General features: G+C 33.1%; 2 protein-coding genes across 6 annotated transcripts; one reads left to right on the top strand and one right to left on the bottom strand.

Annotated features, from left to right (window-relative positions):
- The first annotated feature begins 111 nt into the window (after nt 1-111).
- On the top strand, nt 112-9422 carry LOC126816885 (cyclin-H). Of its 3 annotated transcripts, none has more exons than XM_050543679.1 (11): nt 112-175; nt 1643-1804; nt 2226-2348; nt 5285-5358; nt 5633-5834; nt 6123-6230; nt 6585-6640; nt 6932-7002; nt 7314-7425; nt 7823-7898; nt 9055-9422. In XM_050543679.1, the coding sequence occupies exons 2-11, from the start codon at nt 1688-1690 to the stop codon at nt 9100-9102; spliced, it is 987 nt and encodes a 328-aa protein (XP_050399636.1). In that variant the 5' UTR covers nt 112-175; nt 1643-1687; the 3' UTR covers nt 9103-9422. The 3 variants fall into 3 exon arrangements, with proteins under 3 accessions (XP_050399636.1, XP_050399637.1, XP_050399638.1); XM_050543680.1 differs by having other exon boundaries at nt 126-194; XM_050543681.1 differs by having other exon boundaries at nt 134-218.
- A 3-nt stretch (nt 9423-9425) lies between these two features.
- LOC126816884 (uncharacterized) lies at nt 9426-24291 on the bottom strand. Of its 3 annotated transcripts, none has more exons than XM_050543676.2 (18): nt 24273-24291; nt 23986-24076; nt 23133-23289; nt 22435-22570; nt 21780-21928; nt 20609-20762; nt 19427-19539; nt 18256-18378; nt 17295-17391; nt 16386-16546; nt 14327-14407; nt 13787-13864; nt 12920-13049; nt 12334-12443; nt 11793-11856; nt 11520-11614; nt 10971-11043; nt 9426-10180 (listed from the first exon to the last, which is right to left on the bottom strand). In XM_050543676.2, exons 2-18 carry the CDS (start codon nt 24000-24002, stop codon nt 10047-10049), a joined length of 1872 nt encoding a protein of 623 aa, XP_050399633.1. In that variant the 5' UTR covers nt 24003-24076; nt 24273-24291; the 3' UTR covers nt 9426-10046. The 3 variants fall into 3 exon arrangements, with proteins under 3 accessions (XP_050399633.1, XP_050399632.1, XP_050399634.1); XM_050543675.2 differs by lacking the exon at nt 24273-24291 and adding an exon at nt 24203-24249; XM_050543677.2 differs by lacking the exons at nt 23986-24076; nt 24273-24291 and adding an exon at nt 24203-24218.
- Between the last annotated feature and the right edge of the window lie 29 nt (nt 24292-24320).

Genomic DNA, 24320 nt, shown 5'->3' with positions numbered 1-24320 from the left:
GTTGTGAAAGTCAAGGGACTTAACTCATAAGATAGATTTAGACGCCAGCAACAAGTCCAATTAATCTTTGTTTCGCACCACATTTTGACAACCGAGACTAAAATTAGAGTAATTTCCCTTTAATTATTCTGTTCCTGAAATTGAACTGTGTTAGGCACAAATACACAATTATTCGGTATATTAGTTCATGCATGGTATTTTACTTCTATAACGTTTAGGTTATTGTTAAACTTGGTGTTATTATCTGTTATCAGTTATGAAAGTACAAAAATGTATCCACAACAAAACATTAATGTTCATTGTCAGTTAAAGGTTTCAACTCAATTTTCAAGTAATTAAAAGAATGCAGATGCTTTCCCCCAGAAAAAAAGAAAAATCTGAATAAACTTTGTGATTTATTTCACATTCAACATCATAAATTTTCTTTAAAATCTTGTATCCATAAGGAAAGTTAACACTGTCACAAAATTTTAACAATTGCATCCAAACCCCCAGCATAATACTCAGCTTTGAGTGAGTCTGGGTATTAATACAGAAACAGAAACAGAAACAAACAAATAACCTGTGAAACTGATGGTTGAATGAGACAGGCGCATAAAAATCCACCTGTGTCCGTAACTGGACTCAGTGATTTTTGATCCCGTTTCTCTAAGTCTCCATCACCAGTCAGTGGCGTTGAAAGCAATTGAGAAGGTGGGTGGGTGGAGATCAAGATCTATTTGTGGTTTATTCGTTTGGACACAAGTGTTGAAATTTTGTGACAGTTCCTTGCCTCTTTTGATTTGGGGATCTGCTTCAATCAAGCGAGATTGACAAGACGAATGTATCTGTCACTATGATTTCAGACATTGCTTGTATAACTTGTAGTTTGCTATTACAAGATTTTTTAAAACTAAAAGACAATATTTTATGTTGAGATATAATTTAACAGATATTTTAATATGTTAAGTAAATAATCTGCTTGTATATGGCGGTATATTAGAATCAAAATTCTAACGTGCTATTGTCTAAATTCTGACTTCTGTTTATGTAATTTAACTTCTATTCATGTAATTTCTAACTTCTATTCATGTAATTTTTAAATTAAGACAATTTATAATCCAATTTCTTTATTTGTTCAGCGTAAATTTTAATTCTATTTCATCTTATTTCTATTATTTAGATGAAAAACGTCTTCTTCATTGATGCTTTACACCTTTAGCATGAACATCAACGAATTTAGAATTTTCTACACTTATGCCTAGCAACAATCATTATCAACATAATGGTCCCGATCGGGTGCCAAATTGAGTTCACGGTGGTGACAGCGAACGACGTCATAATGATGGTTGCTAGGTACTAGGTATCAAAATTTTAAATTTGGTCAACATTCATGATTATCGTGTAAAACGACAATGAAGTAGACATTTTTCGTCTTAATAATAGAAATAAGATGAAACAAAATTAAAATTTACTCTGAACAAATAAAGAAGTTGGATTATACATTGTCTTAATTTAGAAATTACATGAATAGAAGTTAGAAATTACATGAATAGAAGTTAGAAATTAGACGATAGCATGTTAGAATTTTGAATCTAATATACCGCCATCCTTGTGAGGATATGTTTTGTTGATTAACCTGTAGTTTTTTATTCCTTATCAGGTTTTGTTGAAGATTCGGACATAATTATTTAAGAGAGCTTCATTCATGTTTGCCAGCAGCACTCATTTAAAATTTTGGACCTTCAGTGGTGAAAATGAAATAAAGCAACTGAGAGCAGAAACAAGTGAAAAATATCTTGCAAAACATGCCAGTGGTTTGTCGGTAAATTATAACATTATAAATTTTCGGCAAATTGTAATTGAAATATTTATACATATGCACATCATACTAATATGCATAAAAGTATAATTTTTAATCCTTGGATGCAAATAAACTATTTTTTTACACAAAAATGACAAAAAAAATGTTTTATTGATGCGACTGGTGTTAGATTTCAGGAGCTCTTTTATGACACTAGGTTTCTCATCATATACAAAACACTCATTTGGTTGACTGAAACATGTGTTTGTAGAATGGAAAAATAGTCAATCCTAAAACTTGCAGTTTTATTATACTGGTTGACTGAGAGGTTTGTATACTATAGTCTCAAACCACCATTGATAAAACACCAAAATGTCAGCAATCAAAAACTTCATCTAAATATTTATGCCATTCAGTCACTGAATTTTTGTTAAATATTTAGGAAGAAGAAAGAGCTAAAGAATTCTTGACACAAAGTGAAGAAAGACAACTGGTCAGACATTTTGAATATGTATTAAAAGAGTTCTGTGGTAAATTTCAACCTCCAATGCCCAAATGTGTTGTTGTAAGTAACCATTTTACTTCTTCTTTAAGGAGACATTATGTAAGATTTAGGTAAAGCACTGACGACCATTCTTGCTATTAATAATAGTTAAAAAATACATAATGCAAAATGAATATATTGAAAATTTCATTCAAATATCTTTATTCTGGGCGAAGTTATAAGTTTTTATACGCCCACATTTTCATGTGGACGTATATTGTCGTCGCTCCTGTCCATCCGGACGTCCGTCCACAATTTGTTTGTGGACTCTCTACAGGTCACAATTCTTGTCCGATTTTGACGAAACTTGAAATATAGCTTTATCCCAAAAAAATCTTGGCTGCTTTCGATATTGGCATGTATCGGATCGAAACTTCATGGATTATGGCCCCTGTTTGTACGAAAAATCACGTTTTTAGCTTGTGGACCCTATAGAGGTCACAATTTTTTATCTGATTTTGTTGAAACTTGAAATGTAAGTTTATAACCCAAAGATCTCGGTTCCTTTTGATATTTGCGCATATCGGACCCTATAGAAGTCATAATTTTTATCCGATTTAAAAAAACGTATTATTATATCACCGTTACACCCTAAGGACGACTGAGTTTGAATTTCGTGAAAATCGGCCCAAAATTGACAGACAAAATGGCCGCCGTTCGTTCTCAAATAGCGTAAAAATATGGTATATCAAGGTTGTGGACCCTATAGAGGTCACAATTTTTATCCGATTTTGTTGAAACTTGAAATGTAAGTTTATAACCCAAAGATCTTGGTTCCTTTCGATATTCGCGCATATCGGACTGTAACTTCCTGAATTATGGCCCCTGATTGTACGAAAAATCGCGTTTTTAGCTGGTGTACCCGATAGAGATCATAATTTTTATCCGATTTAAAAAAACGTATTATTATATCTTCGTTACACCCTAAGGACGACTGAGTTCGAATTTCGTGAAAATCGGCCCAAAATTGACAGACAAAATGGCCGCCGTTCATTCCCAAATAGCGTAAGAATATGGTATATCAAGGTTGTGGACCCTATAGAGGTCACAATTTTTATCCGATTTTGTTGAAACTTGAAATGTAAGTTTATAACCCAAAGATCTTGGTTCCTTTCGATATTCGCACATATCGGACCGTAACTTCCTGAATTATGGTCCCTGATTGTATGAAAAATTGCGTTTTTAGCTTGTGGACCCGATAGAGATCATAATTTTTATCCGATTTAAAAAAACGTATTATTATATCACCGTTACACCCTAAAGACGACTGAGTTCGAATTTCGTGAAAATCGGCCCAAAATTGACAGACAAAATGGCCGCCGTTCATTCCCAAATAGCGTAAGAATATGGTATATCAAGGTTGTGGACCCTATAGGGGTCACAATTTTTATCCGATTTTGTTGAAACTTGAAATGTAAGTTTATAACCCAAAGATCTTGGATCCTTTCGATATTCGCGCATATCGGCCCGTAACTTCCTGAATTATGGCCCCTGATTGTACGAAAAATCGCGTTTTTAGCTTGTGGACCCTATAGAGGTCATAATTTTTATCCGATATAAAAAAAAGTATTATTATATCACCGTTACACCCTAGGGTCGACTGAGTTCGAATTTTGTGAAAATCGGCCCAAAATTGACAGACAAAATGGCTGCCGTTCGTTCTCAAATAGCGTAAGAATATGGTATATCAAGGTTGTAGACCCTATAGAGGTCACAATTTTTGTCCGATTTTGATGAAACTTGAAATGTAAGTTTATAACCCAAAGATCTCGGTTCCTTTCAATATTCGCGCATATCGTACCGTAACTTCCTGAATTATGGCCCATGATTGTACGAAAAATCGCGTTTTTAGCTTGTGGACCCTATAGAGGTCATAATTTTTATCCAATTTAAAAAAACGTATTATTATATCACCGTTACACCCTAAAAACAGCTGAGGTCGAATTTCATGAAAATCGTCCAAAAATTGACAGACAAACTGCCCGCCGTTCGTTCTCAAATAGCGTAAAAATATGGTATATCAAGGTTGTGGACCCTATAGAGGTCACAATTTTTATCCAATTTTGTTGAAACTTGAAATGTAATTTTATAACCCAAAGATCTCGGTTCCTTTCGATATTCGCGCATATCGGACCTTAACTTCCTGAATTATGGTCCCTGATTGTACGAAAAATCGCGTTTTTAGCTTGTGGACCCTATATAGGTCATAATTTTTATCAGATTTAAAAAAACGTATTATTATGTCACCTTTCCACCCTAAGGACGACGGAGTTTGAATTTCGTGAAAATTGGCCCAAAATTGACAGACAAAATGGCCGCCGTTCGTTCTCAAATAGCGTAAAAATATGGTATATCAAGGTTGTGGACCCTATAGAGGTCACAATTTTGATCCGATTTTGATGAAACTTGAAATACATATTTATAACCCAAAGATCTTGGTTCCTTTCGATATTCTTACATATTGGATCATAATTTCCTGAATTATGGCCCTTGATTGTACAAAAAATCACTTCTTTTTTTGAGCTTGTTCTCTGTCCATCTCTTGCAAAATGTGGGCGTATCTTGCATGGCAACCGCTTGTTGTAGTTTTGACAAGATATCGTAACCACGCTACTGGTATATTCAAGGCTTAGCCTCGCTTCTCCATTTTTAAATTATACGGTATCATTAAATAGCTGAACCATTCTAATCTACTTAAGCTTGGAGCTTATGGTCTTGTCATGTTTATAAATGTCTAATTAATAATTTATATTACATTTAAGGCATAAAGAAAGACATGCAATTGGCAGATTTAGCTCTTGCATAATGCCTGTTTAAGTTTGTCATTATAATTTGAAAATATACTTCTAGTTAAAAAATAAATTTTCATGTTGTGCTGAGAAACCTAATTTCCTTGAGGACACAGCTTTTTTTTTTTTTAACAAATGGCAATTGACCAGTATCTGTTTATATTTCAGGGTACATCTTTAGCGTTCTTCAAGAGATTTTATGTTCACAATTCTGTCATGGATTATCATCCAAGAGACATCATGTAAGATTTTTAAATCAAATCTTTGATTTTATTAGTTAACTGTGTGTTCTAATGTAATTTATAGTACTCTTATAATCATCATAACTTTGTAAATACCAAACAGAATAGAACCATATTTGGACTGATATTCCTTTTTAGATATTCGATTTTCACGGTATTGTGTAGGTGGCAAGGGATTCAAAATTTTGCAAATGATAATCAGAGACTTTAAATATACATTTTGATAATTTTGGCCCACCATTATCTAATTTACGATTAGATTTGTATTTTACAGGTTGACATGTATGTATCTATCATGTAAAGTAGAAGAATTTTATGTTCCAATTGGTCAGTTTGTCAAGAACTTAAAGGGCGATAGAGAGAAATTTGCTGATATAATTCTTGGTTTTGAATTATTATTGATGCAGAAGATTCATTATCATCTTACTATACACAATTCATTTCGTGCTTTAGAAGGACTTCTCATTGATTTAAAGGTAATTAGGCCCAGATTTATCTCACCATTATACTATATAGCAAAGTGGCTTTAAAATTGTTTTGAAATTTGAGACAATTGCTCAAGCAGTGATAAGGAGGAATTCTATCTATATTTTTAGCTGTGCATCAGTTATTCACAGAGCTATGGCACCAGTCCTCAAAAGGATTTTTTGAGATTGGATATTATATTTTGTGAGCTTTAACTTCTCCAGTTCAACAATAATTTATGAAGCATTTGAAATGTAATATTTACATCAACATTTCACAAGTCATTTTGGATTTTACAGACAAGATATAAAGATCATTGTGATGCTGAGAAATTAAGAAAAATAGCTGAGGAATTTATAGATCAATCTCTTGGTACAGATGCTAGTTTAATATTCTCACCATCACAGGTATGTTGTTTACAAATATTTCAACAAGTTTGACTGTAGTTTATCTCATTGTTTGTGAAATGCTGCTTAATGTATTCTGTGATCAAGGGAGAAAGTGATCATAAAATAAATTATGTACATTTTAAATGACACAGAAATGTTTATTTAAATTGTAGGATTATGTCTCCAATATTTGGGTAAATAATTCAATGTGAACATAAACAAGATTTTAATTTGTCAACAACTGGTGCTATGATATGTCATACGCTATTAATAGTGGGCCTATTGTCAAGGTTGATTATAGCTGACAATCAAAATCTCCTGTTTTGTAGAATTCTGTTTTATGATACATGTACATTCTATTTAATTTTTCAGATTGCTCTTTCAGCATTGTTAGCTAGTTCATCTAAAGAAGGAATTAATCTTGACAAGTGAGTGCTTCATGTCCTTTATTATTGTCATGATTTTAAACAAATACAACAGCTTATTAATAAGGGCCCAAATATGCCCTTCCCCTGACCTTCTGCATTTATTATGAAAAATCTAAATTGGCACTACCTACCAAATTTGGTTGCCATCAGTTGAGTTATAATTGGACCAACACTACACAATTACCACTTTCTGTAGTGAAATGGCAAGTTTGGTGAATTTGACAGTTGACAATATACTTTGATTCATTTTATCATGCTGTTACAATATAATTTCAACTGTTTTTATTTCAGTTATGTTACTGGAACATTGTTGCTTGGTTCTTCTGAAGATGATCTACAGAAAACTATTTATCAAGTTAAAAGTAAGTAATGTTTGTGTATGTTGTATTTTAGAATACATTAGGAGATTTTAAATATAGACTCTATATTACACTGTATATAACATTTGAATCCAAAATAAAGATAAAGGTATAGATATAAGTTTAATATATAAGTTTAAATAACATTTGAATCCAAAATAAAGACGTGCAATAATCCTATTTAGCTCTTTATAATGCATCTTTAGTATGATAACTAGTCAACCATGATCCTTTCTCATCTTTCATCAAAATTATCTTCATCAAGATGATGTTTAAGACATTAAACATGATTACTACCGTTAAATTTATTACAGGAATTCGATATATGATTAAAAACCAAGAACCACTACAAAGAGAACTGATTCAAATTATACAGAAAAAACTAGAAAAATGTCGAAACCAGGAAAATAATCCAGAAAGTGAAATGTAGGTATTACTTAAAATATATCGTTTGTTAACTTACATGTATGTATTTAATATAAAACCAAATTACACTGTTTATATTAATAAGATTTAAAAGTTTCTAAAAACAAAATGACTATCTAAACAGTTTGACTTTGGTTGTGTTCTTATTGCTATATAGGCATAAATTTATGTCAATTTGGACCGAACAATACCAATATTTACGGACCATACAAATTGAAGTATTGGCAGAATTTTATTACTGATAATTTGCATGCATATATCTGTACACTTGGGTTTGAATTTTTAAATTTTAACAAGTGAAAGATAACACCATCCCCCTTTCAGTGAGACAATCATATTTGTGTTCAAACTAAAGTTTTACTGTCACAAGTTTTAAATCAGCAAGTTTTAATTGTAGTTATAAAAGAAAAATGGAAGAAATGATAGATGAAGATGATGAAATAAGAACACAGAAAAGAGCCAAATTAAATGAGGTAAATTACGATTTAAATTAAAAAAAAAAGAAACACCAACCAAATACAGTATCTATATATATAGAGATTAATGTATAATAAAATGTTTATGAGGTGCACTTAAACTCATTTATTTTCTGCTCCCACTACAGTTATTTTTTATACACCCACATTTTTATGTGGACCTATATTTTGTCGCCCCTGTCTGTCCACAATTTGTTTGTGGACAGTCTACAGGTCACAATTTTTATCCGATTTTGACCAAACTTGAAATAGGTTTATCTCTAAAAGATCTTGGTTCTTTCGTTATTGGTAACTTCATGGATTATGACCCCTGATTGTACGAAAAATCACGTTTTTATCCAATTTTGATGTATATTTATAACCTAAAGATCTCAGTTCCTTTCGATATTTGCGCATTTTTGACCGTAAATTCTTGGATTATGACCCCTGATTGTACAAAAAAAATTTGCGATTTTAGCTTGTTGACCCCCCTAGAGTAGAGGTCACAATTTTTATCCAGTTTTGATGAAACTTAAAATATATGTTTATATCCCAAAGAACACAGTTCCTTTCAATATTCGTTCACATCAGACCATAACTTTGTTGATTATGGCCCCTGATTGTACGAAAAATCAGATTTTTAGCTTGTGGACCCTCAAGAGGTCACAATTTTTATCCGATTTTAAAAACTGTTTAAAATGGCACTGTTGCACCGTAATGAATTTCGGGAAAGTCAAAACTAAACTACCCGACAAAATGGCGCTCCTTGTACACGAATAGTGTAAAAGTATGCAATACGAAGGTTATGTCCAATTTCAAACTTAAAATATATGTTTATGTCCCAAAGATCTCAGTTCCTGTTGATATTCGCACATTTCAGATCCTTACTTTTTTTTTAAAAGCTTGTTCTCTATCCATCTCTTGCAAAATGTAGGTGTATCTTGCATGTCGACCACTTGTTTAACCCTTTGAACCCGACTGGCCAATTTTCCGACCAAGATAATAACATCTATATCCCAGCTGGCCAGTTAACAAGCATAATTATTTTTATGCTATTTGTTGTGTACTTGTTGACTTATGTCATAAGATAATATGTGAACAATCTAGCTTGTAGTGCCTTCAATTGTGACTTACCGTAATAGAAGAATTATTTCAATGTAATCATATTTTTCAGGGAAGAGAGACAGACCATGAGTTGTTTGGACCTCTTAATCCGATATAAAACCCTTTAAGATGATTGTAATGATATTTTCATCATCAAATTATTATTATTATATCATGGAATAAGAATGTTAGAACAGCTATAAACCATTGTATACACATGGTTGAAAAGATCACAGATAGAATAGTGAATGAAATGGATTGATGGATATCTGTATATTTGTTGAAAACTTGTGTTCTGGAGGGGAAATGAATTCATGTATGGATTATAATAGGTTAAAATGGAGTATCAGTAGAGACGTTTTATTGAGTTACCAGATAACTCCTGTTCTTTATTACTTATACAATTGTTAACATTTGAATAAAAGAAACTTAAAATTGTTTTGTTTTTAAAAATGTCTTTATTATAAATGAATGAAAGGAAAGACTTTATTTACAAAAATAGTTTTAAAAAAATAAATTCTGATTAGTAGTATATGTTTCCCTTCGGCTAATAGATAGTAGATCACTAACTCACCCCTCCCCAATTAGTCAAGTATCAGGTGTTCTAGAAATAATATGCATATCCTGCCTAATGTATGACACCATCACAACTTAACTAGACAGAAAAAGGCAGCGATCACAAGATTATTTTTTGACATCGTACCAATTTCCTGACCATAAGTTGGCATTCAAGACAATATTAATTACAAACTTGAATTAATGTCAAATTTTACTTTATAAGGTTTCACACCTTGAAAAGCTCTTGATTTTATCCAAAATCCCAATCTACTTTCAATTTCAAAATGGACAGCAACTCTGTTGCATAAGCTGGATTTCCCTAGAATTTTGTCCCTTGGGAGCTCAGAAGCCCAAAACTAATCCTTGAAAATTACTTCATTGATACAGAAAAATCTTTTTAATTTCTGTATGTGCAGTACTAGTGACAACAAATTATGTTAAGTTATCATTAAGTTATTTGAACACAGACAGGTTATTTGGTTGTATTTTAATGACTGAGTCATATTAATCCTTGCTACGTGTATACGGTACTGTACAATCATCAGGTCTTTGAAGACGCCTGTGTATTATAAACATGGTAGCGATACCAATAACTAGTCCTACCACTAACATACCAACACCAACTCCTGCCATTGCTCCTGTAATCAAAACAATAATAACAAATAATTAGTTTACTTTGAGGTCCAAATGTTTTAAATATCAGAGTACATGTATAGCAGGGCTTTCAAGTTTTGCCAGTCGCTCAATTTTGGAAGTATTTAATTTACTTTGGATAAGCAAGATATTTTTTATCCAAAGAATATGACAACTTTTATATATATATTCAAGTGTTTTTACACATACAAACATTAAATTTAACTGTATTTATTGTGTTCTAAGGTTAAATTGTTTGAAATTCTAATTTTATGGCATGTAAATTGATAGATGGGTAAGTTCTCTAGTCAGACAATATGACTGAAGCAAGAACCTTGATGTATGGCTGTCTTCATTAGCCCAGTCAGAGCAGAACAGTAGGATGATAAACCTCATTTCATTTCATTTCCAGATGTATGGTAGCCTTAAAGGAGATAATCCACTTACTTCTATATATTTACAATAGATAGATTACAATGACAGCTACTTAAATCAACTTGTAAAAAAAATTCAAATCTTCCCCTTTCAAGTGCCCTACTGAACATCAATGTGTTTATTATGTCACTAATGCCATCAGGACTACTTATTATCAATTAGAAATACACAATTATCTTGAAGCAACAAAATAAACAAATTGTACCAATCCCCCACAAAACATTGCCATTAATGACGTTTCTAGCACTGATGACATCGTTCGTTGGTCTGAATGTTTGCTTCTACCTGGGGTGATATCAGAAATATATAACGGTGAAGGGGAAAAACAGAACGATTCCCCCAGTAAAAAATTATAATTACCTGAAGAAAAGGTGTCTGATGTAGAGATGATATTTGTGATTGTTGATACTGAATCTGCTTCAATGTAAAACATCTGAAAATACAACATTCAGGGTGTAAAAATATGCCATGCTTAGTAAAATAAGTATATGTATTCATTATTCACTTGTATTTATAATAATTAACTGTATATTACAAGGTATGGTTCATATGTGTATTCACACACCTCCAGATTACATATGTTTGAAGCTCAATATTTCCTGTATCAACCTTCTGTAAAGTCATTAGGGGTTTTGAAAACAACTGACTGATTAATTTGAAATAATGGACCTAATATTATTGTTCAAGTACAGCGATTTTATTGGTCTAAATAAAAATAAGTTGCTAACACATCTGGAGGTAGAATATGTTGAACTTTCAAATTGTCTGTTGCAAGCAGTCATTGAGTTGGTCAATATACTGCCCTTACCTCTCACCTATCAACAAACTGTTGGTATTGTACAGTGGCCTAAATTTAATATAAATGTGTTGGACCAATTTGTGTTGGGAATTTTCACAATAAATAAATACCTTATTGTTGTGGGGATAATGAACTGAAAACTGTGGATTAGTTGAGGCCCCAACAACTAATTTATGAAATGCTTCTCCCACATTAGCAGAATTATCTACAAAAAAATAATTGAAAACACATACAATTCTATTTTAAGTTATAGCCATTTTGAGTTTAATTTACAGATTGTAGTGTGTTCTTTTACACTATTTCTTTTGACTCTTGGGATATGTTAGTTCTAATATAATATGATTTAATAAAGTAGTATGTTGTTATATATTTGGTAACTTTACCTGATGAGATTGGTGATTTATCCAATATAGAAAATAGAACATTTATCTTGTCACCTCCTGTAATCTAATAATTATATAAAATTAAAATCATTATAAAATAATATCACCTGGTAGATTGAAAGATCTGATAATAATTATTTTTATAGCATTAATATGACTGACGATTATCCAGACGTGATATTTGATTAATAATAATCAGTAAATATTTATATTAATAAATGAAATGGAATGGGAGGGATTAATGTCCTACTATTTGGGCTACTGAAGACGGGCATAGGCCATGCAGTGTGCTATGAGGAAAGTTTTGCCTGGACAGTGGTGTTCTGTTTTTTTTTGTCCTATCTGAATGACTAGACACTGTTCTTTGCCAGGCCCTGGCACCACTGACATGGCTAAACCAAGCTGAAAATTCCTAGGGAACTTTATCGACCAACCCCCGGATCAAATCCGAGACATCCTGGCTTGCGAGCCAGCATCTCATGCAATGATCCACCACCACTCCATTATATTAATAAACATGAGAAAAATGATATAACCATACCTGTAAATGAGCTATACGTAATGGTTTTACACCACTTAATTTAGCTAGTTTACTTCTAGTAGCTGTATAAAAATATGATCTGTAACCTTCAACATCCTTTACATAATCACCTATAACCATTGATCAAAATAAATATACAACAAAAACATTCAGAAATATTTAACAGCAATAAATTGTAAATTCCATTACAGATAGGAATGGTTTTTAATATCTTTGTTGACACTTAACTTAGGTTATTTGGAAATGAACATACAGTAATTTTTTATTTCTATCCTTATTCAATGCAAGGAGATGAATTTTGCCCAGAAAGTGGAGTACCGGTATCTAACTACTCTTCTTTGAATTCCATCTGCAAAGTAATCTTTTACATGCACTGCCAATTTGTACATGGGACATCCCTTTTTTCTCCCATTCTATTGACTACACGTTCCTAATTAGCCCTGCAGACACCATCCCTGACAAGTGAGAACTGGTCTTAAAACAGACTTATAGACATCCAATATTAACACAACAATGCATTACTATGTATTATAATACTATATGAAGTAGTTAGTCAAGTACTGCATTTAGAAGTTAAAACTTTTACCTTTAATTGTCAACATGATGTTCAGTTTGTTTGGACCATCTGAATAACAAAGACTAATGTCATATATATCCAGATCAGAATGGGTTGGTTGATAATTGTAGAAATGAACAAACTTCTCAGATCCAGAGTCCTAATTTTGAGAAAAAATAAATAAAATGGTGGATTATTATCAAAAACTGTAATAAATGTAATGTTCTCACATATCCAGTACCTCTTATATAAATATAAGATCTCTATGGTTGAAGAAATATTTCAGTGTGAACTGTGAATACTTTTTAGTACAGACAGGGGGAGAGAGAAATGGGGTTTACCGTCCACTCGACACAAAGTAGGTGATTTGCATTTAGGAGTCTTTGGGAAATCAGAGGATTCAGAGAAAACCATCAAGGTTTGACAGGTAACCCAACTTCTTGTCACTTACAAGCGGGGAATCAAAACCCTGTCACTTTACTCAATGACAGACCTTGTGATTGTTAAACCATTCAGCCACAACCCCCCACCCGTATCCACTAGTATGAACATAAACTTACCAACAAAGCAGTAATCACTATTTCAATTGTCAAGAATTGTATATATTGATATGGGAGAAAATTGTCAAGACTTCTAATACTATTGTTTACATCCGATTTCAACTAGGGAGATATCACACACAATCAAAGATCAAAGTGGTTCAACAGACATGTATATTAGATTACTTATTGTACCTTTGCTTTCATATTAATCTTGCAAAGTAAACCACAGCATTTGAATCTGTACCAAAGTTCTAACCAATCAGTCATTCTATAGACGGTGTCAGTATTCCAGATATAAATAGTTTGATATATTTGTTACAAGTGAACTAACCAACTCAGATGGGTTTGTTAATACCTTTGTTTTTGATATATTCTTAGAATAAAGTCCAATTAACACAGGAAGTTGTTTCTTTAGATCTGGCAGGTTTGGTTTCTGAAAGTAAAAGATACCTAAAGTGCAATCATCCATGATAATAAAATTGAGTAATATGTTAAGTTAACTCAGTCAGTAAAGTACAGTCTTTGGTATCCTCAGTGGAATAGAACAGCACAATGTCAGGAGGATGGTACACTACTGGTTCAATAAGCAGGAGATTCTTTACTGGTAGTCCTAGTGCTCACACAAACAGTTTATCAATTAAAACTAATGGAATTTAATCAGTAAAATATCTAAAAATAAATATATTTATCTGAAAGATTGACAGTTTAACAAATCTGCAAATGCACCAGAAGCAGTTTAAAATTGACCATTTGGATTGTATCAGAATATTCTTAGAATATTGGAATACTAAAGTCAGTATTCGATGTGACCATTGAAAGGTTCTCTGTACAAAACGTTTACAATTCAGGGTGCATGTGTTAATTCACTATAATATAAAAACCATTCTAATCTTACCTTCAAGAAAAGAATTTCCTGTACAATTCCATCCCTGCTCAAGTTAGCCCAAGCATTGGCACTTAATCCACGCCAAATTCGCTAAAATATAACAAAAGTATAACATAAATTTGTAAATATTTTACAGTATTTTAATATATACTATTCAAAAAAAGTAGGGGATATTTGATTTTTAAGTGTTATTAAAGTCACCTAATGAAACTGACGAAGAAACAAATGACAAAATGAAATGAAGTTCACATTCATCGATTTATTCCAAATGATCGTTAGACTAAGTAAGGCACAGACTGACCATTATAAGGGTAAAATGATACCCGGGGTCAAACAGCAAAGTTACCACAGCATCACAACCAAGTCAGTAACGGGTAAATCCTCCTCTGTTTGCCAAACAAGCATTGATCCGACGTGGCATACTCCTAATGAGACGTCTAAGGTCATTTTGGTCCAGATTGTCCCATTCCTGTTGCAACGCAGCAGCAAGTTCTTGGACATTGGCAGGACGTTGTTGACGTTGACGTAACCTCTGTCCAAGCATGTCCCAGACATGCTCGATGGGGGAGAGGTCGGGACTCAGTGCTGGCCAAGGTAATGTGGTGATGTTCTGTTGTTGGAGGTAACCTGTAACGATCCTGGCCGTGTGACATCTTGCGTTGTCATCCTGGAAGATGAAACGGCGGCCATGACGTCGTGCGAACGGCACAACATGGACTGCCAAGATGTTGTCCCGGTAGTACTGGCCTGTAACACGCCCTGCAACAACATGTAAAGCCGTTCTTCCAGCAACAGTGATGCCTCCCCACACCATAACAGAACCACCCCCAAATCGATCATGTCTGATGACGTTAACGTCTTGGAAGCGCTCGTTTCGACGATGCCACACCCTCCTACGTCTGTCCAAAAAATCAACAGTGAACCTTGACTCATCTGAAAACATCACATTGCTCCAGCGTCGATTATCCCAGTGTTGACGATCCCTACACCAAAGACGTCTTGCCTGAATGTGATGATCTCTCAAACAAGGGATCACGCGAGGACGTCGGGCGCGAAGGTGACCCCTATGCAGTCGATTCCGAATCGTCTGGCCACTCACTCTCAAACCAGTGTCTGTTTGAAGACGAGCGCTGATCTGATTTGCTGTGATGACACGATTTCTCAAGGACAAGGTACGGATAAATCGATCCTGGGCTTGAGTTGTCGACCTGAGCGTGGTCTGTCCTGTACAGATTGTGTATCACGGTATCTGGACCATAGCCTGCTTATGACAGACTGAGAAACATTCATCGTCCGCGCCACAACCGCCTGTGTTGTGCCGATCTGTAGCATGCCAAGGGCACGTAACCTTTCATTTTGGGTAAGCCGACGCATATCAAAATTTGTTTTCTGGTCACTAAAACAATTAAACTGATGTTTCCACCCTGGAATTCAATGCCACAATGACTGTAACATTCAAAGTCAGAGTCGTGCAAATCTTGGGTTGGACCCCCATGATGATCCCAAGCATCACCTGCATTCCATGCGGTAGCTATTGGTGCGTTTGGGCGTCACATGTAACTGGAAATGTTTCTTCTGTTAGGTTCTATAGTGACTTTTTTCGTAGTCATTTGCATATTTTAGTATTATGCCCCCAAAATCAAATATCCCCTACTTTTTTTGAATAGTATATGTATAAAACTTTGTTTTATACTTATAGACTATATTTTTTTTTTGTAAACAATATTTTATTTTATTTGAAAATAGATTGGGGAACAGGCTAGGCCTATGTTGACTCCTCTCTAGACTATATAATGAAAGAAATGGTGTTTGATGTCCACCTGACACAATCTAGGTCATTTCAGGAGTAAAACAAAGAACAATAATTCGCTTGCGTGTACATGTCTTTAGCAGTGAGGAGAAACCTTAGGACCCGGAGAAAACTCACCAGGATGGACAGTCAACACTACTCCTTGTCACATACAAGCTTGGGATCGAAAACCTTACATTTAACTCCATGACAGACCTTAAGATCTAAGTCCACTGAACTGCGACCCTATGTAATGAAAGATAAACCATGTATAGTTACCTGGCCCTGGTAGATATAAGTTCTATTATTATATTTAAGTATATCTTCAGCATGTCTCATCTTTATTTTACCTGTCTGTGATACTAGACTACCATAAGAATCATTACTTATTTTATTTATTGTACAGTTACCATGTAATACATCTATAATATACTCCACGCCTATGAATCAAACAAATATTTTTATTTTATTAATGGACATATGATACTATTCATGTATAAATGGATATTAATCTTCACTGTAACCTGGATATCGTTTAATCTTGCGTATTTAGTCCTAATTTCTTTCACATTTGTTCAATAACAAATCTTCGTTTGAAAATTTCAAATAATGGTACAGGAAATGTGCCAATCTTACATTATTTAAATATTGGACTCATGTGATGATTTTATTGAAATGTAAACGTGGAATAGTGTCTGTATTTTAAGTTGTTTAATTGTCTCAGGCAAGACATTGCAAAATATATTGAAATAACTAACTCCTCATGCAGTACCAATTATCAATATATTACTGAATGTCTCGTTCTTAACCATTAAACCACACATAGTTCAGATATTTACTATACAACATATAGTAGCATAATTACAGTCACATTCTCAAAACAGTCCATTTTGAAACTACTAATACTATATATATCATATTAAATTTTAGATAAGATTTATTTAGAGCTTATAATACAACCAGATTTGTAACAAGGATAACCATAGTATGCCACCATTGGCAAAATCATTGTTTGTCATTAAAAAACCCTGATCTTTTTTGTGATCAGATAAAGATAAAAGTATCCAAATAAAAGTTGAAACAATGTCAATCACAGGTGTGATAGAAACAAAAGCAGTCACAGTGAATCTTCCAAACGAGTCTTTAAAAATTGACATAATTGACAAATATAAATATATTAACATTTACCTAAATTAAAATCTTCAATAGTGGTGATTTTGTTTGTTGATTTATCTAGGTTTATATGATCAGATCTGATTAAACCATAATTATAATCAAAATATATCTGAAAATATTTAATAAAAACAATCATTTACATAACATAACCTACATGTTGGGGAAATTAAAAACTATATGTCATTTTCATAAGCTCTGTTATTTCCTATTACATTACATTACAAGCAGGTATTGAACTGAGGACCTCAGATGCTATCCTGCTGATCACAGACATCACAATCATCCAGCAGTCAAGGTATTTCACTCATGACTTGTATGTATATTCACCAGTCTATGTAATATGTATATTCTCAGTGAGTTATTGGAGAATAAATTTGTGTATGTCAGAGTTTACTGGTGTTTATAATTAACAATTTCAGTAAATTGGAGTAAAATTCTCAAGGGCAGATCCAGGAATTTTTGCGGTGGAGGTGGGGTTTGCCAGGTTCCTGTTAAGGAAATTTGACAGTTAACATGATGCCATCCTCATTTCTAAATTATGTTTGACATCAATTTTTATTAGGAATTAATAGGATCACATTGTGATTCAATATCATTGATACAAAGTATTAATTGTGATATCACATATGTCTATATCATTATCTCGCACTTTGAATGCCCATCTGATGATAAAGGATAAAGCACGCGACCGTGAAACTTTTCTCATAAAAGTGTTGTTTTGTTTTACAATTTTTTTTTTATGTAGCTGAATCTGCCCCTTGTTCTTGTATGCGCACACCAATGTGTATATAAATCTGGACAACCACGCTGGAATATCTCAGTCAACCCCAGGGACTCACTGGTCAGCAAGCCAGCACAATACTCACTTAGCCATGGTTGTCCTAGTAGTTATTGAGGAATAAGGTTAAAAACCATACAAGTAGATCCTTCATGTTAGATCACACCCTCTATAACAAGATAAAATTAAACCTACTCTTTCTGTAGATGGTTTATCTATATCAAATGTATCTATCTCTAAATTCAGTGAAAACTGTTCTGGTAATATTGGCATCTTTAAAGTTGGTTTTCTTCCTGGACAAATTGTTCCTCTTGGTATCTATTAATAAAAACAGCTCATTATATTAGAGAATGATTCTATTTTTTTTTTAGATAACAGGAATATCATATATAAATAAGGAATTGAAAATAATGATATTTAGTATGCATTTCAGATAAAGCTGATCTAAGAACCTTGTGATTGTTATAAGTTAGCTTAAATTTGTCATCTGAACACAAAGATGGGGCAAATAAACTAATGTAAAAAATTGGAAGTTTCAAGTAGGATAAGAATGTGCGTATAACTATAAAGTCTAACCGCCTCTGTTAGAATAGTCAAGCTGGTTTCATTAATAGTCTGTGTAAATGCTACGCTCTCCTGGTTTAAATACTTCATTCATTTGAAACTACTTTATGTCTTTGAACCTGACTGGTCGGTTTTCCGGCCAAGATACTAATATCTATATCCGGGCAGACTGGTTATCCGACTAAGCCTTACGCATTAGGAATTCAACTCTGTACATGTGATGATGTGTTGTGGGTATGACTTCGTTGGAATTTCATCAAGTCTAGACCCATCAGAACATGTGTTACAATGTGCTGTCTGCAGTAAGGGCTTCCCCCTTTTACTCGCAGACACAACACAAATATTCCTGAAAATATGGCTGTATGGTCATGAATGGCAAACAGACGTGTAACAGGCTAGAATACTTGAAAATGATGATGAAGACTTGAATAATGTTGATTAAGGGGACGATAGTCACTTTCTTTGGACTTTTTTCAGGTTTTTTTGTGAACTGTGGAACTATGATGACAAATGTTGCCTTGAAAAATCATATTACAAGTATATGTATATTTCAGAACTATTTTCCTTGTAGCACATGATCCATACTAAAGGAATATAACTTTTGTTGGCACTTTGGCTGATTAGCAATTTTATATTTTGTCACTGAAAATTGCCAAATTTTGCCTCACAGGCCAGGGGGAGGGCCATTTATGGTATATATGCCAGGGTACAAAGGGTTAATGTTAAAACATTATATTTATCTAGTCTGGTCTTTGTTGGACATCTCATGTTTTTCTATAAAATAAGTAAATCTTCTTACTACCTCAAATACTAGTGGATCTTTTACTGGGCCTGGTCTAAAGAAGACAAAATCATAAACATGGCTGAAGTTGTGTGTTCCAGGCAATTCTTTTCCTTTTGAATCAACATTTACAGCTGTAAAGATAAATAGTCTATTTACACGGTACAGATATAAGTTTTCACAGATTTAGCAACTTCGGTCATCTCAAAAGTTAGGTGCTATTACTATTAATCTGAGAGGGTTCTGCCTTGAACAAATGAGTAGTATGAGTTATTTGACTCCTTTTCCCAAACATTCCATTTGACATATTATTTGATCATTCAAAAATTTGATGTCCACCTGTCACTCCATTTATGAGAATGCTTGTTTATGACAGAAAAATACTGTGTAATTGGTTGGTTATTTTATTCAAATACCAGCAGTTGCCAGGCAAGATATGCCCACATTTTGCCAGAAATGGACAAGCTAAAAAAAAGCAATTTTTCGTACAATTAGGGGCCATAATCCTGGAGGTTATACTCTGAAATGCGCGAATATCGAAAGGGACTGAGATATTTTGGATATAAAGATATATTTTATGTTTCATCAAAATCGGATAAAAATTGTGACTTCTAGAGGGTCCACAACCTTGGTATTATATACTACTTTTGTACATTTAAACGTCTTTTAAAATTGGATAAAAAATGTGACTCCATAATCCAGGAAGTTACAGGATCCTATATGCGCAAATATCGTACAATCAGGGGCCATAATCCAAGAAGTTACGGTCCAATATGTGCGAATATCAAAAGGAACAGATATCTTTGGGTAATAAACAAACATTTTAAGTTTAATCAAAATCTGATCAAAATTGTGACCTCTAGAGTGTCCACAAGCTAAAAACATAATTTTTCGTACAATCAGGGGCCATAATCCATGAAGTTATGGTCTGATACATGCCAATATCGATAGGAACCTAGATCAAGTTTCGTCAAAATCAGATAAAAATTGTGACCTGTGTTCATTCTGAACCTGCAACTGCATAATAATACCTTTAAATTTGATTATTCAGCCTTTTAAATGTCTCAACTTTCAGAAAATTTCAAAGGATTATATCAACATGTTTTGAGACCAAGATGGAGCGAACAACCGAAAATTGTAAAAGGGCTATATGATGACATAATATTAGTCTGTTAAATTATAAAATAATGATGTATACATTACCTGTTCCATTGATTACGGCTCTAACAGGTATTTCTTTATGTCCACTAGCTGTATGATAATCCGATGTAGTAAAATAATAATCTAACGTAAAGTTGGTTTTCTTCTCCTTCCATTGCTGACATGATCTCCAATGATTGACAGGTATTCCACGAACCTTTAAGCACAAAAATATTACCAACATTTACATATCAACATTTAATATATCAGTTTATATATATTGTGAGATTCTGATAAATTAGTCAAAGAGTGGTTAATTATATGTAAAAAACTAAAAATATAATTAACAAAAGCTATCCGAGTTTTACAAATATCCTAAAATGGATTCTTTATACCAGATATATGGTGTGTGGCCGAAACCTCAAATAAAAGGTAAATGTAAACAAAGAGGGTGGGGATCCTTCGGAAATGAATGAAATGGGGTTTAACGTCCCACTGTTCTGCTCCGACTGGGCTAATGAAGGCGGGCATATGCCATACAGTGTGCAATGAGGGAAATTTTGCCCGGGGCAGTCGCACTATGGCCTACTCTTATATCAAGTTCCAACTGCAAAGGGATCTTTTATGTGCACGCCAATGTATACACAGAGCCTCATTTTTTTCATCCCATCCGACTGACTAGATAGCCCTCCTTCCTGCACCACAGGCAAGGGTAAATCACGTAGGAAAAAGGACCCCTCGGGACAAAATGTTACAGATGTGACTCCATTTTGATTCAAATACTTTTCAAGTGATATATCATTTTTGTCACAAACGGGATCAGTCTTCATATAGTTGATTTATCAAATAAAAGGGTTAAAATTCCTACAGGATCATAGGGAGATAGGAGAAGTCCAGTATATAACTCAGAAATTTTATGCAATCTGTGGTTTCAACTTTTACATTATTTCTGCCAAAATAGGTTTCATTAAACTTCTGTCCGAATTTAAATACATCGCCAGTAGGCATATTAATACGTAGTTATCTCCCTTGAGGAATATCGAGAGTTATTCTCTCATTATTGTTTATCCCGCCATTGTGAGTTTTGCCATTAAACATCTACTAACCAAATGTCGTCTCGTTGTGGTTATTTCCTATCGACTGGCGCATCAGTTTTAACTTTTACCTTATCTCTGCCAAAATAGGTTTCATTAAACTTCTGTCCAAATTTAAATAATTGAGTTTCAATTTTTACCTTATCTCTGCCCAAATAGGTTTCATTAAACTTCTGTCCAAATTTAAATACATCAGTTACTGTATCTACATGTGATGAACCATTACCAGCAGTAAAACCAAATATACTTCTATGATTTTCTTTTAAATCTGTTGTTTTACATGTACCATCTAAAATCACAAACAGTATACCAGTATACAAATAGTACAATGATCAATACAGCATCAAAAAGATAATATCAAGACAATTTATACTCTCTCCACCGGCATCATTATTTGGAGATTTTTATAATTGTACAATTTACACTTAAATAGACTATAAACTAGTATAAACTGATATGAATTGTGAATATAAAAATCAACAAAAAAGATTGGTAATGATAGTCATTACAGAAAACTTTTGGGTTCAAAAATGTCTTGATGACGGCCATAAATATTCTTGAAAGCAGATTTCAGCTCAAAAAATAAATAACCTTGTCTATAAAGAAGTTAAAATAATATCAAAACATTTGGGAATATGACAGTGTTTAGGTAAATTAAGGAAATGTTTGTGTGAAAAAATCAACATATTGTCTACTTACATAATCTAGACAGGAAAAATGAAAGGTTGACATTTGAGTCAAATATTCCATGAATCCAGAGTATAAACTCTAGGTATATTATAAAGATATATTTACCTGAATGAATATCATATCTTTCCATTTGTTTAAAATTTATAATAGATGTAAATAATTTCCCATTTGACATGATCATAATAGCAGCTCTGTTACTAAGGTAATCATAATATTCTGTAACCTCGATACTTTTTCCTTTCTGAAATATAATTTTCATCAACATAGTATTGTCAGGCAATGAATATACTTCGTCAATCAGGTTTTGACATTTGTGTTTTTGGGGTAAGGGGGTAATAATTAGTCCTTTATCACACTGCTAAAACTTCTGCCCTCTAGATCTTTAGAAGAATGGGGAAACCAGAGCACCCAGAGAAAACCCATGAGGTTAGGAATGCAATGCCATTACTGACAATGATTTGGGAAAAGGGTTGACAGGAAAAACAATCATAGACATCAGATACCCCTTTTTAAATCTATGGCCACAATGGTTGGTTGACATTTTATTCATGGGGGTTTCAATAAAAGATGATAGAGGTTAAGGCCACCACAAAAGTTAAATAACTCAATGATGCTAATAGAAGTTAATTGGTTGAGAGGCGGGGATCATACTAGAATCCTTGACAGAAGCACTGCCTGTGTGTATAACTATCTCCATTGAACTCATGATGGCACCCAATCCTCTCACATTTAAGATTAAAATATAATACATTCATCCACAAAAAATACACCATTTTCTCCAAAATATGAAAAATGCACTTTACTTGTTTTATATTAGCTTCTATTCTAGCTTCATATTGATTGGGTAAAGGCGGAAGTTTTGGACCTGTTGATTGTCCTGGTGGTATATTACAATCATATGATAATACACAAACTACACAAACTGATACACAGTATAACACTTTATAATACATGATCTTTCTGAAATAAATAAACATTTCATATTAATATTCTCAAAACAATGTTCAATTATGACCTTGTATACACATTAACCTAGGCTTCTTCGTCTGATGACCTTAAACACTGTGTATCAATTTGAAGGCATCCACAATTGCCAGACATTTCAATGTGGGCATATAAAAATTGGCGGGGACTTCTCAGGCCCCTAATACATGCACCCATCACCGATAATTCTAAAATCATTGTCAAGATGTAATGTAGCGTGCTCACAAGATTTCATATGGATTTTGATTTTGATTTTCCTGAAAATGGTCTTCTCTTAGTCCTAACAAGCCATAATAAAATTAAAACCAAAAATAAAAAAACCCTCTAAAATCTACATATACTGGTCGAGTCTTGTTCTTCAGGCAAGTAGAACACAAAATTGTATATCATCATTCCTCTAGGCAACATATCTTCATTTATATATATTTTATCATTTTATATGATCTATGTTAATATTTCATTATATTCAGATAATATACACCTTGCCTCTAGACATATTAGATATACTGTAATAATTACACAATATCATATCCGCCATTCAGTAACCTGATACGCCATTTTTACAAACTTTTAAAAATAAACTTTTTGAAATCCTTTTCATACATATTTCCACAGCTAAAACTTTGTCTCCATTATAAATAACCAACTAAAAAATTGTACTGAAACACTTACCTGTTGGGTAAAAACATAAAAAAAATGAAAGATGTGTTGAGCTGTATACTGCTGATTGCAGATCACATATTTAACAACGAATTCCACAAAACTAAAATAAAACAGTACTGCTTGTAAAAGAAGTAAAGAAGTTGTAAGTTATATAACTTAGACTTATTGTTTGGCTATTACTTAATGATTATTTTAGTCAATCTATTACCTATATTTATATACTTACTTTTATTGTCCCATCTAAATACAATGTAAATACAACGGAAATAAAACAAATATAGAACAAAGTGACTTACCTTCATATTATTGTTAAAAGGCAGTCAGGTGAATATTTTTCAAGTCAT

This window comes from Patella vulgata, chromosome 3 (assembly GCF_932274485.2).
Source record: "Patella vulgata chromosome 3, xgPatVulg1.2, whole genome shotgun sequence".
In the NCBI taxonomy this organism is placed as follows: Eukaryota; Metazoa; Mollusca; class Gastropoda; family Patellidae; genus Patella; species Patella vulgata.
Note: the sequence above shows the minus strand (reverse complement) of the source record. Positions and strands in the feature narration are given on the sequence as shown.

Coding starts and splice junctions, on each gene's coding strand:
- LOC126816885 (XM_050543679.1), top strand. CDS start 1,688: ATGTTTGCCAGCAGCACTCATTTAAAATTTTGGACCTTCAGTGGTGAA. Junction 5,359..5,632: donor TATCATCCAAGAGACATCAT/GTAAGATTTTTA, acceptor TGTATTTTACAG/GTTGACATGTATGTATCTAT. Junction 7,003..7,313: donor AACTATTTATCAAGTTAAAA/GTAAGTAATGTT, acceptor AATTTATTACAG/GAATTCGATATATGATTAAA.
- LOC126816884 (XM_050543676.2), bottom strand. Junction 17,392..18,255: donor ATAAACCATCTACAGAAAGA/GTAGGTTTAATT, acceptor AAATATTTTCAG/ATATATTTTGATTATAATTA. Junction 11,044..11,519: donor ATTATCCCCACAACAATAAG/GTATTTATTTAT, acceptor TTGTATTTTCAG/ATGTTTTACATTGAAGCAGA.